A 15992-nucleotide genomic window follows, 5' to 3' on the forward strand; every position below is an offset into this window, starting at 1 on the left:
GTATAATATCTAGTGTCTATTTTGTATATTGTGTACTTTATACCCTATATATTTTTCTTTTTTATCTTTTATTAGCCCACTCTACTTTTATTATCTGTGTCTTGTCACTGTCATTCTGTATGTGCTGTGGAAGTTTCTGTTACCAAGACGAATTCCTTGTATGTGTAAACATACTTGGCAATAAAGCTCATTCATTCATTCATTCATTCATTCATTCATATTTGCACTGAGATGTACATTGCTTTGGAGAAAAGCTTCTGCTAAATGAATAAATGTAATTTATGTAAATGCACTACAATTACTTTGGTATGCTGATTGCGGCTAGTTTGGCAGGCTGTCCACTAAACACCTCTAACGGTGATAGCACAAAAATTAGGCTACTGAGCAGAGAGCTTCTAATTTCACAACAAAGTTAAATAATAATACTATATTATTCATATAGCAGATACGTTAACAATTCATATGTACTTGTCTTACAAATCCAATCATTCCAAATTAAAATTTATTGTATAACCAAAACTCAAAAGTATGTGTCCATCCTGTTATTAACACAGAGTGCTTATTGTCTAAAGGTAGCTGTGTCAGAATATAAATGATTCATGGTTATGACATTCTGTGATTTCTGTGTCTCACCATCGGCTGAGGATCCCACCCCACGACTCCAGGATCTTTTCAGGGCAGTCCTTCGACACATCGCCAGTGCCACTGGAAATCTCATTGTCACTCTCTGCAGAACAGGAGAAAATACAGTATGTCCTGAAACACATGGTATACGGTGCCCAAATTAGGCATGGTGCCACCTGAGAAACGATGTAAATAAGAGCAGGCTAATTTTTATCACACTCAGCAACAGGATGAATTTATACTCAAAGTTTTACAATGCACTCAAAGTCCTTTCACTCTCAAATATAACTACTATTGATAAATTGACTCCATAACTAAAGTTTTAAATCAAACAGTGTTCCCCACATTAAAAAGGTAATGTGTTACAGAAACACCCTTTGTAATGTGAACTTTCATGACTATTAGATGTCATTACCATTCATTTCAACGGTAAAAGTTTTTATTTGTTTCTGACCCTTCAAAAATGACACATTATAAAGCATCACCAAATACCTTTAAAGTAGACAGTTTCCTCCATGAATTGCTATAATACTCTACAACATATGGTTTTACTATTATTAGTACAGGATGCCTGTCTACCTGCACTCGTTCTGCTCCTACATAGCTTAAATGTGCACAAACACAACATACATACATATGACATTCAGTGTTAATGTATTAAAGCAGCCTTCAAAGCCAAAAAAACAGAGCAGTGAAGACAAAAAATGTATGGCAACAGGCCAAATGAATTCGCACTCACTGTGCCTTACAGCACCTGGGCTGCGCGATTCAAGATGGGCTCGACCCCACTCAGTCTGTGCAGAGTTTGTGTTCTCTCCATGCTCACAGTACTCTCCTGCCAAATACATGTTTCAGGTGATCTGTGGACATTAAATTGTCTGTAGAGTGTGAGTGTGAGTGTGTGTGTGTGCGCACACACATGTGTGAATGTTTCTGCACACCACTGTGTGGGTACACATCCCCATGTTCTTCACACTTTCTAAGTATCCTAAGTTTTTCACTCGATGTAACCATGATCCACTGAAGTGTTAGAAAAAAACAATACAAATAAGGAAAATAAGCAGAGATGCTAATGAAACACAAAGCTACTTTTGATGAAATTGGCTGTTTTTTGACTGCTGCTGACCCCAAATTGGTTTTCGTAATTGGGATTTTTTAAGTAAATTAAAAAAAGTGATATTAAACAATGTTCTTCATGAACAGAAGTTTTCAGAAGTCTTAGGGGATCACTGTATGGGTTGTATTGCAAATTCTTATTGAAAGACTAACATGACTATGTAGCTTACAGTTTTACACCTCAAATTTATGCAATTAAATATTTCATTTTTGCCTTATGTTTGTCCCACGCACTCTCCCCTCAATTTGCAAAAGCCCAGTTACAAATGTTTGACATACAAATATTTTTACTGGCTTTTTCTTTACTATGATTTCTACCATTTCTCCAAGCAATAAAGCAATAAATAAAGCTGCCTAGGAAAAGATAGGAGTAAAGTTCACCCACATAGAAGTGAGTAACTACCTTAATGCAGCAGGCTAAACAGTGTTTACAATTAAAAACTACCATTCATAAATTATGATAATTTTAATAGTAAATTCACAAAGAGTAGAATTCCTACGACAGAGACATAAACTTCTATATTTGAAAGTTTACTAAACTCGAATGAAAGTAAAACTTCTAAAAATATATATATATATATATATATATATTTATATATATATATAAAATATACATACACACACACAGACACTTATGAGATACATCCCACAGGGATACATCATCAGTAATATGACCTAGGGTCATTGGGTGTTTCGGGTCTTTCAACATCAGAGAGCCTTGCCCAGACGACGGACCCAGCCAGGGTTTACGAAGCCCCAACTTGCATCCCAGCAGCAACTGACCACAGATCTACACCCTTAATCCAGAGCTACCTAATGGCTCTCTCTGCAGCTTCAGTAGCTGACCTGATGGCCTTCCTTTTCACCTCTCCTGTGATACCCAGCAGCATTAGGGTTTTGCACAATAAGTGCCTTGCAAATCCCCAACAGCCCACCTCAACAAGCATGCATTGTGTTCGCCAGCCTTGCCTCCAACATTGTTCCACAAGCTCCTGGTACTCCACACATTTCTGCTTGTTGGCTTCCTCCAGGCGTTCCTCCCAGGGCACTGTGAGATCCAACAAGACCATTTGCTTGGTAGTCTGAAAAGATGATCATGTCCAGGGAGAGAGATGAGAATACAATGTCTTCTGAGAATCTCAGCTGCTTGCCCAAGTCCACTCTCAGCTGCCAGTCGATAGCTGTGATTAGGAGGTCTGTCTTCGCTCTAGGCTGTGGGTGGACTTTATGGCCAGCCTTGACAAAGGAGACAGTATTCCATGCAGGGTGGTGATGCTTGGTGGCGATGCTGGCCATTGATGGTTGTGGCAACATGTTCTGCAACTGCCTTTAGCACCTGGTCATGATGCCAACAGTAGCGACCTTCTCAAAGAGCTTCTGGATAACTGCTCTGAAGGTGTTCCAGGGATACTCTCCCAGTGCAAAGAGGGCAGGAGGGCAATTCAGTCTTCTCCCAGACATGGAGATTAACTGGACTTGGTAAAGTGACATATACAGATTGGTCCAGGAAACTGACTCGGTGGGAGTCAGCCTGCCAGATGTTCGACCAGCTGACTTTTCATTGCAGTTTCCCACTTCGTCTATGCTCCTTGCTGTTTGAGCCCCACCATCCTGCTGCTCTCCTACTTCTTCCATGCCCGCGCGTACTTCCTGCTGAATAATATGGTGCCCACCTTTGCCATGGACCTTGCACACCTGGGTCTTTAGGAATTAGCCTAAGCCTGCTCTCCCTGTTGCCACCATGCCCAGCAATACCTTCCACCTCAGGCACAACTCCACTCCCTCAAGCTCTTACTCTTCCCTCCATGTCCAGCCTGTTCGTATCTTAATGCCAGCTGCAGCCACCTTGGGGTTCATAAAGTCTCTGTACTGGAGTGCTTCTCTTGTATGTACCACCATAATCCCTTCCTGAAGGCCTCAAAATGGGAGTTGTAAGATGTTACTTGCAATACAGGGCCACGCTACTGAGACTTTGAGGCAAGTCAAGCCATCTGCGGAGATAGCTGCTGATCTTCCTTTCCAGAGATTCAACTGTTCTTACGGAGACTCCATACATTAACAGACGCCACAGGAGTCTAGGAAAGATGGTGTGCTGATAAATCCAGCCCTTGAACCTACCAGGCAAACCTGACTTGTCTACCTTGGTAAGGCAGGCCTCAAGGTCTCCAGTGGTCCTCTGGATAGCAGCAGTGTCTCTGAGACTACAGTTAAAAACCTTTCCAAGACACTTGACTGGTTGTTCAGTGATGGATGGGATGGTTGCTCCAGACAAAACAAAAATGGAATGTATCTACCACTTTTTCCTTCTTCAGCACAGGAAACCTTGATTTTGATGGTTTACACCACAAGTGTTTGGTCACTTTATGAGCTTCTCTAGGCCTTGAAAAATCCACCTTCTGCCAGGTACAGATTTAGTAGTGACTGTGAGATCATCCACGAATGCTATTATGGGGGGGCTGGTGCACTGCAGTCTTTGTCAAGGGCCTCTGCATTCCGCCTTAGCTGATTTTACTGTCATGTTCATGGCAAATGCAAAAAATATAACCAAGACAGTGCAAGCAATTATTATACTCTTCTGAAGGCGATGCCAGCCTGATGTGACAGACCCAGAAATCACTCTCATCTTGAAATTGCTGTAATAATCCTAGATGAGGTGCTTGATCTTGCTGGGAACATGGTATTTGTGTACCATGAACTCAACCATCTTGTGTGGTATGACCATTAGCATTAGCAAGGTCCAGCCATAACACAACCAGGTCCCCATTGCCTTCACACGTTTCTCTGATGAGTTGTGTAACTACACCAGTGTGCTCCAAACATCCAGGCACTCCAGGGATGCAACCTTTCTGCACAGAGGTGTCAATGAACGTGTTCTTCAATAGAAACTCCGACAGTCAACGCGACAAGACACTGAACAATATCTTGCACTCCATGCTGTGAAGAGAAATGTCTCTAAACTGATCGATATTCTTTGAGTTCTCTTTCTTGGGGATCGAAATGCCCTCTGCGTACCTCCACTTGCAAGCGACCTTTCCCCTACACCATATTACCCTCAAGATTTTACACACACACACACACACACACACACACACACACACACACACACACACACACACACACTGTCTGAAACTGCTTGTCCCATGTGGGGTCGCGGGGAGCTGGAGCTTAACCCGGCAACACAGGGTGTAAGTCTGGAGGGGGAGGGGACACACCCAGGACGGGACGCCAGGACGCCAGTCCGTCGCAAGGCACCCCAAGTGGGACTCGAGCCCCAGACCCACCGGAAAGCAGGACCCGGTCAAAGCCACTGAGCCACCCCCCCCAATATATTATATATAATATATATATATATATATATGTACATTTCAATGGTGGATTAACTTCTGCCAAAGCAAGCAAATATGAATTTATTCTGAAAGCCTGACAAATGTTTGACATTCAGAACAAGCTGCCTCCCTGTATGCCTCCCACGAATGAGTGCATCAATGTCCATTACATATTGCAGCTTACAGTCATCTAGATCATAGCTCTCCTACCACAGAAAAAGCCATTATCAAACACAAGAGTGGATAGTTAATAGTAACCAAACATATGCATGCTGCAATCTGTGACAAATTAAAAGCAAAAAAATATATCTTTAAAGTACAATGGTCTTTCTGTTATTTAGCCAACCAGTATACATGCATGGTGCAAGTGACAGAAGATTGCAAGATATTATGTTCAAATCCGAATGTCACTAGAAAATGTTCAATATTGCTGAACATAAACAATGCACTGTGCTTTGATTTCTGTTCAAACACATAAAAAAATACCGTCCACATTTTGTATGAGTACCAACTAAAACTACAAAAGTAATTTTAAAAGAAGAACAAAACGGGCGGTTTTTATTTCCAGCTTCCGTCACAGCAAGGTCCACAAAGAAAACCTCTGATGACAGTGCTTCAGAGAAATTGTGCACCATCTCTAGTTTGGGTGCATCTCCCATCGTTATGGTGTACTCTTACAAAAGAATGAAAAAAAAATGATAATTTGCTTTGAATTAAAAACTCTGGCAAAGCAACACAATACTGTTTTAGCTTCCTATCCTCTGGAGAAGTGCTTCTGTATCACTGCCACAACTTGCAGAGAAACAATGAGATGACTCAGGGATGCCACTATTATTTGCAGTAACATTACTGAGTACTGCTTCAGTACATTTCAGGCTCAGAAAACAAACCTTATATCCTCATGTAATCAAAGTCTCAACAACTGTAAACTGGGCTTAAAGAAATGATCTGTTACAATCTCACTCATGGGAGCCTGCAAATTCCACCTGCGCAGCAAATTGGAATTAGTACCTTGCTCAGCAGCAGCAGGCAGTGGGGCTTAAACTGCCAACCTTTAGATTCAATGTCCTTAAAGTCTACACTATACATTGTCCATACCACACACAAAATGGGATGACCTATCACAAATACGGAGTTGTCTGCACACCTGAAATAAGTAGCTATAAATGTGACAAAAACACAGAGAGCAAGAACACCAACAGAGCCCAAAAATGTATGCACAAAATGTCCATGGCGGGCAAGTTCATTAGTAAGCTGACAGCCAGCTGTATCTGACTTGTGCTCAGCTTGGGTGTGAACAGGGCCCACAGAGAGGAGAAGCAGAGAGGGAAACCACTGCTTGCATAGAAGGGAAGTCACACACAACCGCTGCACTACAACAGTTCAGAGTTGGTATCATTATCAGACACTATTAGGATATTACATAAAGAGAGATAACTGAAATGTGATTTCATCTCTTCATTTACCTAAAAAGTACACCAACATTTCTAGTAATAAAGGAACTTTTAGACAGTGTTGTTTGATACTGCTCTGGAACTGAAATTTTACTGATGCTTTATTATTTAAATGAAATCTAAACAAAAAATTACAAAAACTATAAATCACTGAATATCTTATCATTAAAGCTGAACCAAAATTGAGAAGAAAAACTGTGAAAAGAACAGTAATTCTTCTTATTATTGTAACATGGTATATCAATGGCATGTAAGCCAAAAGTATTTATTCATTTAGCAGACAAAATAGTGTCTCCAAAACAACTTAGTGTTAGGTTTTGTACATTAAGCTACTACCAATTTAACCATTTATATGCCTGGGTGATTTTATGGGAGCAATCCAGAAGTACTACAGCGGGAGCCTGAATTTGAACCCAGGATCTTCCCATGGCAAAACTTAAACTTTACAGTATTATTATGCAGAAGAATTTGTAATTAAACATCCGCCAATCAAAAGACACCTTTATATACAGTAACAACAGACAGTAAACTGGATTGAAAAAAGAGAGATTAATAAACAGAAAAACTTATAAAACTAAAATTAAACTTCCCATTTATGTGAAACAGCTGATGGTAACAGTTCAAAAGCCTCCAGGTTTCTCATCTCCAGGCTGTGCAGCCTGCTGTCCAAAACTCTTTTGCACTGAAAACAGCAGACATTCCTTACCTGGAGCAATGCTCTAACTGAAACTAAATTAAATTTCGCAGTTGATTCATGTTTGCCAAAATACTGGGGAAAAAATGCTAACTGAGCCAGCGTGTTATTCATATTGAGCTCTGTGAGAAATTTAGACAGATGATCTCATTTGTGTGATGTGTCATAGCTACAAAAAAAATGATCACTAAAAATAAATGCATTGAAATGAAACTAAAAGTATGCTTAAACAGCCTTCTTTAAAAAGGTAATTTACTGTTTGTTTTCAGACAGGCTTGTAAAAAGCAAAAGAAACAAGACAGCTGCCAATGTAATTTTCTTGTATATTTAGAATAGGAGGAATTCTCCACCTTCAACTGAAAAACACACATTTCAGCTAAATGGTATGAATGTAATGCCATTGTGACATGTAATGTTATTGCCTCATAGGTACCCAGTGGTCACAATAACTCCATCAGAAAAGTCTCGTGCAGTAAATGAGGCCTTGAGATGAACAACTAACACTGCAGGGCAACCGTAACATAACTTATGATGATGAAAATCTCAAGCAGACAATCCATAAAAGTGGGCAGAAGAACTGTGGAACATCCGTGTACCTTCCTCAAGCTCCTCATCCTCGGCAGGTGAGATCAGGCGCCCACGAGCCCCGTCGGTTCTCTCTGCCTCCCTCTGTAGGCTCACAATTTCAAAAATGGCATCACTTTGGCTGCCCTTCTCACTGCCCTGCAGAAACATAGCCACAACAGTACACCAGGCATAAAACACAGGCCAATTGTAATACACGTATCAGTGTGGTAATGAATGCACTGGTATGGCAAAGAATACATCTAAATGACAATACACAGGCTAGTCATCTTACAAACACAACTGACACTAGAAGTATGTTCGTATCTCAATTTCTTTGTAACTTCAAAGTCACTCTAAAATTAAGACACAATCAATAAAAGTTACATAATACAGACATGCCTCCATTTATTCACAGGTTAGGTTCTGCAAGAACCTCAGATGAAGCCAAAATAAATAAATGCATGGATGAAAACATATATATGTATGTACATATTCTAACGCTTCTATCCATACATTACCAACAACGACTTGTCTAATGCAAAGTTGTGTTGGTCAACAGCCTAACCCAAAAGCAAAAGAGTCTAAAGGATCTCAGAGGTCATCCGAGGTGTGTTTGTGTCAGACATGAATGTGGTATGGAAATCCAATAGCAAATACGGGAATGGCCATGGTACATCCTGGATGGGAGGCCTGTCCATTGCATAGTTGCAATAGTTGTACTTTATTAACTACAAGCACATTAAAATTAAAACTAATTAAAGCTTACTGAAAATTAAAAATGTGTCACCTCTACAAGGTCCTTCTCTCATTGCTAACCAATTCATCACAAATGCATAACCAAAGTTTCTCAGCTTCTGGCCACTCTTAATTTTCATTATTACCTACACTATCAATTAAATCTTAATAAATAAACTAAATGCATCACTAATCAATCTATTAATTAATCAATTGATTAATTAATGCAAATTAAGCTTTAAAATAAATTCCCACACAGCTAGATAGAGATATGTGTTTTAAGTGAATTGGTGACTCTAAATTACCAATGGCATGCGTGCGACACACTGTCTTCCACCGGAGTAGTGTAGTGATCCATTGTAGGTAGCATATCTAACACTAAGCCCCTTTGGATGAAATGGGGTGGGCTCCATACTGTATGTGTATGTACAGTATACTACATATATGTGTTTGCTGGAAGCTGACTGCTTTGGAGAAACGCATCTGCTAAATGAATTAACATAATACAGATATCCCAAATTTATTCATGGTTTAGGTTCTGTAAGAAAAAACTGATAGCAAAATTAAATAAAAATAATTAAGACAACATGTTTCAAATTAACCTGTAGTTCCACATATTAAAACTAATGTAAAATGACAAAAAGTCACAATAAAGTCTTTTTCAGTTTCAACTGTTCATGCCAAAAACATGCGCAATGTTCATTTTGTTCCTGATCCCACAAACACGAAAGACCAGCTGTAAACATTGTGGAAGTGGAAACATGTTGAATCAAGTCAGTATTCAATTAGGATGTATTTTGCTGCAGAGAAACATAGGGTTGCTTTTTCTGTGCAAGAGAGAATTTTTACATTTACATTTATTCACTTAGCAGATGCTTTTGTCCAAACGACATACATCTCAGCAAAAGTACAATTTATACATTTTTTTAGAAAATATTGTAAAGAATATGCAGTTAAACTGGAAAATTTATCTTTGAAGACTTGAAATTCAAGCATTCTTCACTCAATAAGTCAATGTACACACTGAATATTAGTACAAGTTACATATCAATGACAATACAGGACATTTAAAAGAAAAAGATTGATTCACACTGATGTCCATAAGAATACTTTGAAATAATGACAATAAACACTAACAACACTAATAATGATAATTATAAAGCAATCTTCAAAAGCAAAAGCAAAGTTCAAGTTGTTTGTATTGTCATTCCGCTATACAGCTTGTGTACAGTGGAACGAAATGTCGTTTCTTCGGAGACCATGGTGCAACATAGAACATAGCACAAGACAATAAATAAATACACAGGACAGGACGTGGACGTGGGTATGGCTGAGAGCTGTAGGCAGTTGTGGTGTAGTGCAGTGCTGAGTTAATTGTTCGACGGTGCCAGGTGAGGGTTGGGAGGCAGCTGGTTTTTGAGTAGTCTGACTGCCTCAGGGAAGAACCTGTTGCGGAGTCTGCTGGTGGTGGGGCGGATGCTCTTGTACCTCCTGCAAGATGGCAATAGGGCGAAGAGTCTATGAGAGGGGTGAGAGGGGTCGTCCACAATGCTGGTAGCCTTGCAGATGCAGTGGTTTTTGTATGTGGAGTCGATGGTGGGAAGAGGAACTCCTATGATTTTTTCAGCTGTTCTTACCACTCGCTGTAGGGTCTTGTGGTTAGAGACTGTGCGGTTCCTGTACCACATGGTGAGACAGCTGGTCAAGACGTTCTCTATCGTCCCTCTGTAGAAAGTAGGAAGGATGGGAGGGGGGAGTTTGGCTCTCTTCAACCTCCGTAAGAAGAGGAGATGTTGCTAGGCCTTCTTGGCTAGGCAGGTGGTGTTCAGGGTCCAGGAGAGGTCCTCCATCATGTGCACACCAAGAAACTTGGAGCTTTCGACTCTCTCCACAGTTGTTCCATTGATATGCAGAGGTGAGTAGTCTACTAGGGTCCTCCTGAATTCAACAATTATCTCTTTAGTCTTATCAGCATTTAGAAATAGATTGTTGTCTTTAAACCATTCTGCAAGCTGGTTCACCTCCTCTCTGTATGCTGACTCATCATTGTTGCTGATGAGGCCCACAACTGTAGTGTCGTCAGCAAACTTGGTGATATGATTTGAACTGTACTTTGCAGCACAGGCACGAGTCAGTAGGGGGAACAGCAGTGGACTGAGCACACAGCCCAAAAAAATTATTAGAAAAAAACACTGCCATTTAAATAAATTTCCTTTGAACATCACCACTTATAATTCTTGTTCTATGTTGAATGCACAGCTTGAAAATGTTTACTCCATCACTGGAATGTCACCTGCATCTTTATGGCTTCCCAACACTCTTCCCAGGTGGCCTGCTTGGCAGTAGCATCGGTGTAGCCACTGGCCTAGAGCAAGCAACGAACTATATAATTACGTGTTACAGGAGGAAATTAAAGCTGAGCAGCGACGGGAAACGGTGTGCCGTACCCATGGGTTTTCAGGCTTTGCTTCTGGTGATGAGCTTTGCAAGGGAGGACAAAGTCTTTTCAGCAATGAATAAGAGTTTACTTGATGATAAGGTTGTGGTTAGGTTCATCTCCTCGTGAAGACTTTAGCTTTACCGCTTGTCTTGAGCGTGGATGTGTTCGGCAATATAAACAGAAGTGGCACCACAGGAGTAAATACACTGAAAACAATAATCACACGCTATTTCCCCTCATGTAACAACAAACTTAAACAAATAAATAATAATGAAATAATAAGGCTGGGTGTGATCTTGTGCCAACACCATAATATTATCTTTTAATTAGCTTTTAACTACAGCACAGGCATTCTTCCTTTCCGTGATGAGATAACTACAGAGGCAATCAGGCAGCGACTCAGGCAGCGGCCCTAATTACTTCGGCAGGATAACGAGAGTCGCCCTCTTATTAGCTCCCAATAATACAAAGCCTCAATTTGCCGCTTCACAGGTTCCAGCAGGAACAACCATACACATATTTCCTCTTCTCAAAGGGACTTTTACTTCTTTTGCTTAGTATTTCAAAAGTTCACCAACTGAAGGTACTCGCCCCTTGCATGTGACGTAAATTCTGAACAGTCCGCACAACAGGGTCCAAAGGATCTCAAAGGTCATCCTGGATGTGTTTGTGTCAGACGTAACTATGGTATGAAAATCCAACAGCAAATACAAGAATGGCTAGTGCTAACCGCAAAGTTGCCGGCGTACCTGCTTGAGCTTGAGGTAGAAGGTTTCTGTGAAGGTCTTACGGCTGAAGTACCAGAACCTTTCGTTGGCAGAGTAGACCCGCACAAGAGTCTCCATCAAGAAGCGGACGGGTTCCACCACCTCTGTCACCACAAGGTCCACGGCCACTGTCATGTACACTTGTTTGTCTGCATGTAATCAAAAGAAGGCCTTAAGGTCCCAGTTTCACAGCTGTGCAAAAGAGAGCCTGTGATCTCAACTTTACGCAGCGTCACAATGATCATAACAGACTTGGTAAACACATGTATGTTGCAGAGGACAGAGAGGTAGATCATGAAGTCTTGAAAAATGTTAGAAAGATGCAACTGGTTCCATGTCACAGTTTGTGTTTACATATCTGTTGTAATCCAACTGAACAGATTTTCTCCGGTCCAGTTTGAGGAAAAGTCTCGTCTGCAGTGAAGCAGAAAGCAGTTTTGCCTTATGATGCACACCACTGTCAGCCACTAGTAAAATGATCATGCTGGAAATGTATCACATAGACATAAAATAAAATCATCAAGCTGCGTAAAGCACAAAAATAAACCCATTTCACACCAAGAAGATTTTATGATTGTAATTAACCAGGGAAAAGGACAGACACAACCTTCAAACCTTTTAAGAAAAGACTAAAAATAGATTCCAATTACAATGTTAAACTCAAGCATGAAATCTTGATTTTGAAAGATGTTTCCGAACACAGAATATCTGTAAGATTCAGTTAGCAGAGTCTTCTATGTGATGGCTTTGGTTGAGCCTCTGATACGTATTTTATTCACTGCTGGATAATGTCAGGTAATCCACAAAGTTCAAGAAAGTTAATTATGAAAACATTCTAATTTAGAATCATAAAGGAGATCTAGGGCCTGCCTTTCTTACACTCCATTTACATTTATTCGTTTAGCTGATGCTTTTCTCCCAAGTGACTTAGAATATTAAGCTACCTAAAGTGAGCTATCCATTTATACAGCTGTATAATTTTTAGTTCTGGTTGTTGCACTCATCAATCTATATGTAACATTTATTTCAAACTAATTTATATATTTAAATAATCTCAACATTAAAAGACAATTTAGGTGTTTTATATATATGTTATTTCGGATATCTTTTTAAACTACAGAAATTAGTAAGCAAAAGCTACTTTTTCACAAAAACGAGTATCTATAAGGCATAAAAAAGAAATATATCTACATATGGACATCGTACACACTGTAGAGTGATACTTCATTTCAGCAACCTCTGCGGTACCGTTTAATAACAACTAACTAAAAACATATGACAATAATTTGCCATAATAGCGGTTCAGTGGAACTGTAAGACAGCGGAGCTCACCTTTAGGAGTTTCTTCATTCAGCACCTGGAATGCTGGAGTGCTGGGGTTCCATGTCCCTGTTATTACATATGCCTTTCCATCTGAGCTCTTCCCCATTGACTCCTGTATGAACATGTTCAATAAAATTAATTCATGCTGAAGTTTATTAACATTTTATAGTTATTATTTCAGCTTAGACTTAACTCCAAAACAACTTACACTGACAAACTGCCAACAACTATTTACCCATTTATAGAGTTGGGTATATTTTTGTCCTGGAGCAATGCTAGGATAAGTACCTTGTTCAAGGGTGCTACAGCAGAAGCCAGGATCTGAACCTATGACCTTTGGATCTTAAGCCTGCAACTGTATCCACTATGCTCTCAGGTGCCCCCGAAATCACAAATAGAACTTCATTCCTAACAAAAACCACTCTCACATCTGACAAATCTGCTGCACGGTAAATTCTGCATCACTATAAACTGTTGCCGTTATACATAAAAATGCCTCAGAAATTGAAAAGACTCATTAGCAAAGTAGTTTTACAACTGGTAGTGCCACTACTGAGTTCACAATCTTCAGAATTTATTGCAGACCTAATATAAAATAAAATAATATAAAATAAAATAATTCAGGACAGAATTCACACAAGCACATGTAGGAAGAAGGGTCAGATAAAGTTATGGTGTTTGGATGTCAAATATGTGGCCATATACCAAAAAATTGCATTTAAACATTATATATCATTCTGTGTGCTGTTTCAAAATAACATAAGGCTTAGTGTGTATCCACTGTAACAGTTTTTCATTTTAACTGTTTAGGGTCAATTTGCTGGATTTTTTCTGAGCATTAGTAACTTTTTGTCACTTTTAAATGGATAAAATGAAAATGGCCCTACACCTGTGCTGATAAAATGTTAACGTTCTCTTATGCTGTATGATTATTTTCGATGATGTTAAAAACTAACACTGGGGTTTTTAACTGCTTGCCTTTGTAAGGTGTTGGGAGCTTAGGTTTCTGGAGTTTTTTATAAACTTAGGTTTTCATAAACTTTTTGCTTTTGAGCAGCTTATTATAAGGAATTCAGTTTTTTTGCCTTCAATCACCTGTCTCTGAGCTAAGCATCAAAGAGTGTCGACATCATTAAAAACGGGCTGTTGGTAACTAACGTCATTACAACCTTTTTCGTCCTCCAAAGAAGCAGCTATAAGCTACACAGCTACAGTAACCACACAAATTAAAATACCAACTAATGCCCTTAAAATGACTACAATGTAGAAGAAAAATTACTTCATGGGGAAAGCAAGTGACAATCATCCACAAGTGCACTAACAAGGAACTAAATGCAGTGTTAAAAAAAGTTTTTCTGTTATTTTCAGATGGGGGGCACAGTGGCGCAGCGGGTTTGGCCAGGTCCTGCTCCCTGGTGGGTCTGGGGTTCGAGTCCTGCTTGGGATGCCTTGTGACAGACTGGCGTCTCGTCCTAGGTGTGTCCCCCCCCCCTCCAGCCTTGCGCCCTGTGTTGCCAGGCTATGCTCCGGCTCACCACAACCGCGATCAGGACAAGCAATTTCTGACTCTGTGTGTGTGTGTGTGTGTGTGTGCGTGTGTGCGTGTGTGCGTGTTATTTCCAGACACAAATAAAGCATCCTGGACTCTCACCATATCTAAGAGATGCATGTCACTGTTCCGGACCTTCCGACCAGGACTCAGCAACATTCCAAAACACCTAAAAGCAGAACATACAAAAACAAAACAAGTAAAAATATACCATCCATATTCTTAAAAATTCTATGAATGGCAAATTATTTCAACAAGTAAATATTTGACTGCCTGGATTTACAAATCCTGATTAAGTAATAAATTCTAAAAAAGAAATACAGTATTACCTCAATTAGTATCATAGACATATTCTTTAGAAATGGGGCACTAAATAAAACAACGCTATAAATGATCATTAATTCATGCATTCCAATTTTCTTTTAAATGTGGTCATTTTGACAATTTACTAGAATGGCTAAAATAAGAGCACTCTACAGCAAAACAGCATTATATGAGGTAGCGCTTTTTCAGGTAGTACTGTAAAACTCGTTTTGGCCAGGCAACAGCACGGTTATGTTTTTCTCAAAGTCTCATAAATAAATACCCTGCCATCTTGTGGCCAGGTTGAAAACTACAGCTTTTTATCAGTGACATGGGTATGAAAATTCTCTTATGGAGTCTTTATTTTGATGAGAGGACACCTAACCTGGCACTATAATTGCAAATATGCTACTAAATGAAAAACCTAGAAGAAATTAATTTACATTTATTAATTCAGCTGACTCTTCCCCAAACTGACTACAATATTCAAAGCAGCAGAACACAATCTCCTCTGTAAATATACAAACTGCAGACAATTGCATCACCAATATCCATGGCAAACATATCAAACAACAACTTCAGCTGAAACTGGCCTTACAACAATCCTTAAGTCCACTGCAAGCACTTATATTCCCATTCTACTCGACCTCTATAAATGTGGCAGGAAACATTCCATTTACTAACAGCGCCCCCACCTCTCAATAGCCAGCTCCTTATTGTTCATCTGTTGGACTGTAACCACCACCTTCTTCTGGACACCTTGACGTAACTTGAAGTAGAACTTATCACGGTCCTTTGGCACAGGACTGGATTTGAAGCACAAGAAAAACAGACACTTGATTTTTTTGGCACATAATGATGACACTTTCCCCAGCTTTTTCTTATTATTCACACAAACTCACTGATGTTTTAATAGCGGGGGGGATCAAATAAGCATGATTCTTAAAGTTTTTTGAACAAAAACATTTACCTTGTTTTGCCATAGGAAAATGAGCATATACATAAATATGTACCCTGCACAGAGATTATGAATAAAAGGTTTGCAACTGCATTCAAAACTTTAAGTACATTATTTTCATAAGCAACTGTATTTT

At 39.6% G+C, this 15992-nt stretch overlaps 1 protein-coding gene across 2 annotated transcripts in view; it reads right to left on the reverse strand.

Annotated features, from left to right (window-relative positions):
• Positions 1-15992, reverse strand: part of rabgap1l (RAB GTPase activating protein 1-like) — a 101584-nt gene that overhangs the window by 70559 nt on the left and 15033 nt on the right. For both annotated transcript variants that reach the window (XM_018726766.2, XM_018726765.2), the window contains exons 7-12: positions 15594-15704; positions 14698-14764; positions 13056-13158; positions 11706-11872; positions 7811-7937; positions 634-727 (exon numbers count right to left, since the gene is read on the reverse strand). In XM_018726766.2, the coding sequence (XP_018582282.1) occupies positions 634-727; positions 7811-7937; positions 11706-11872; positions 13056-13158; positions 14698-14764; positions 15594-15704 (669 nt within the window). The remainder of the gene's footprint in view (positions 1-633; positions 728-7810; positions 7938-11705; positions 11873-13055; positions 13159-14697; positions 14765-15593; positions 15705-15992) is intronic.

The sequence above is a fragment of the Scleropages formosus genome, chromosome 9, assembly GCF_900964775.1.
Source record: "Scleropages formosus chromosome 9, fSclFor1.1, whole genome shotgun sequence".
Lineage (NCBI taxonomy): Eukaryota > Metazoa > Chordata > Actinopteri > Osteoglossiformes > Osteoglossidae > Scleropages > Scleropages formosus.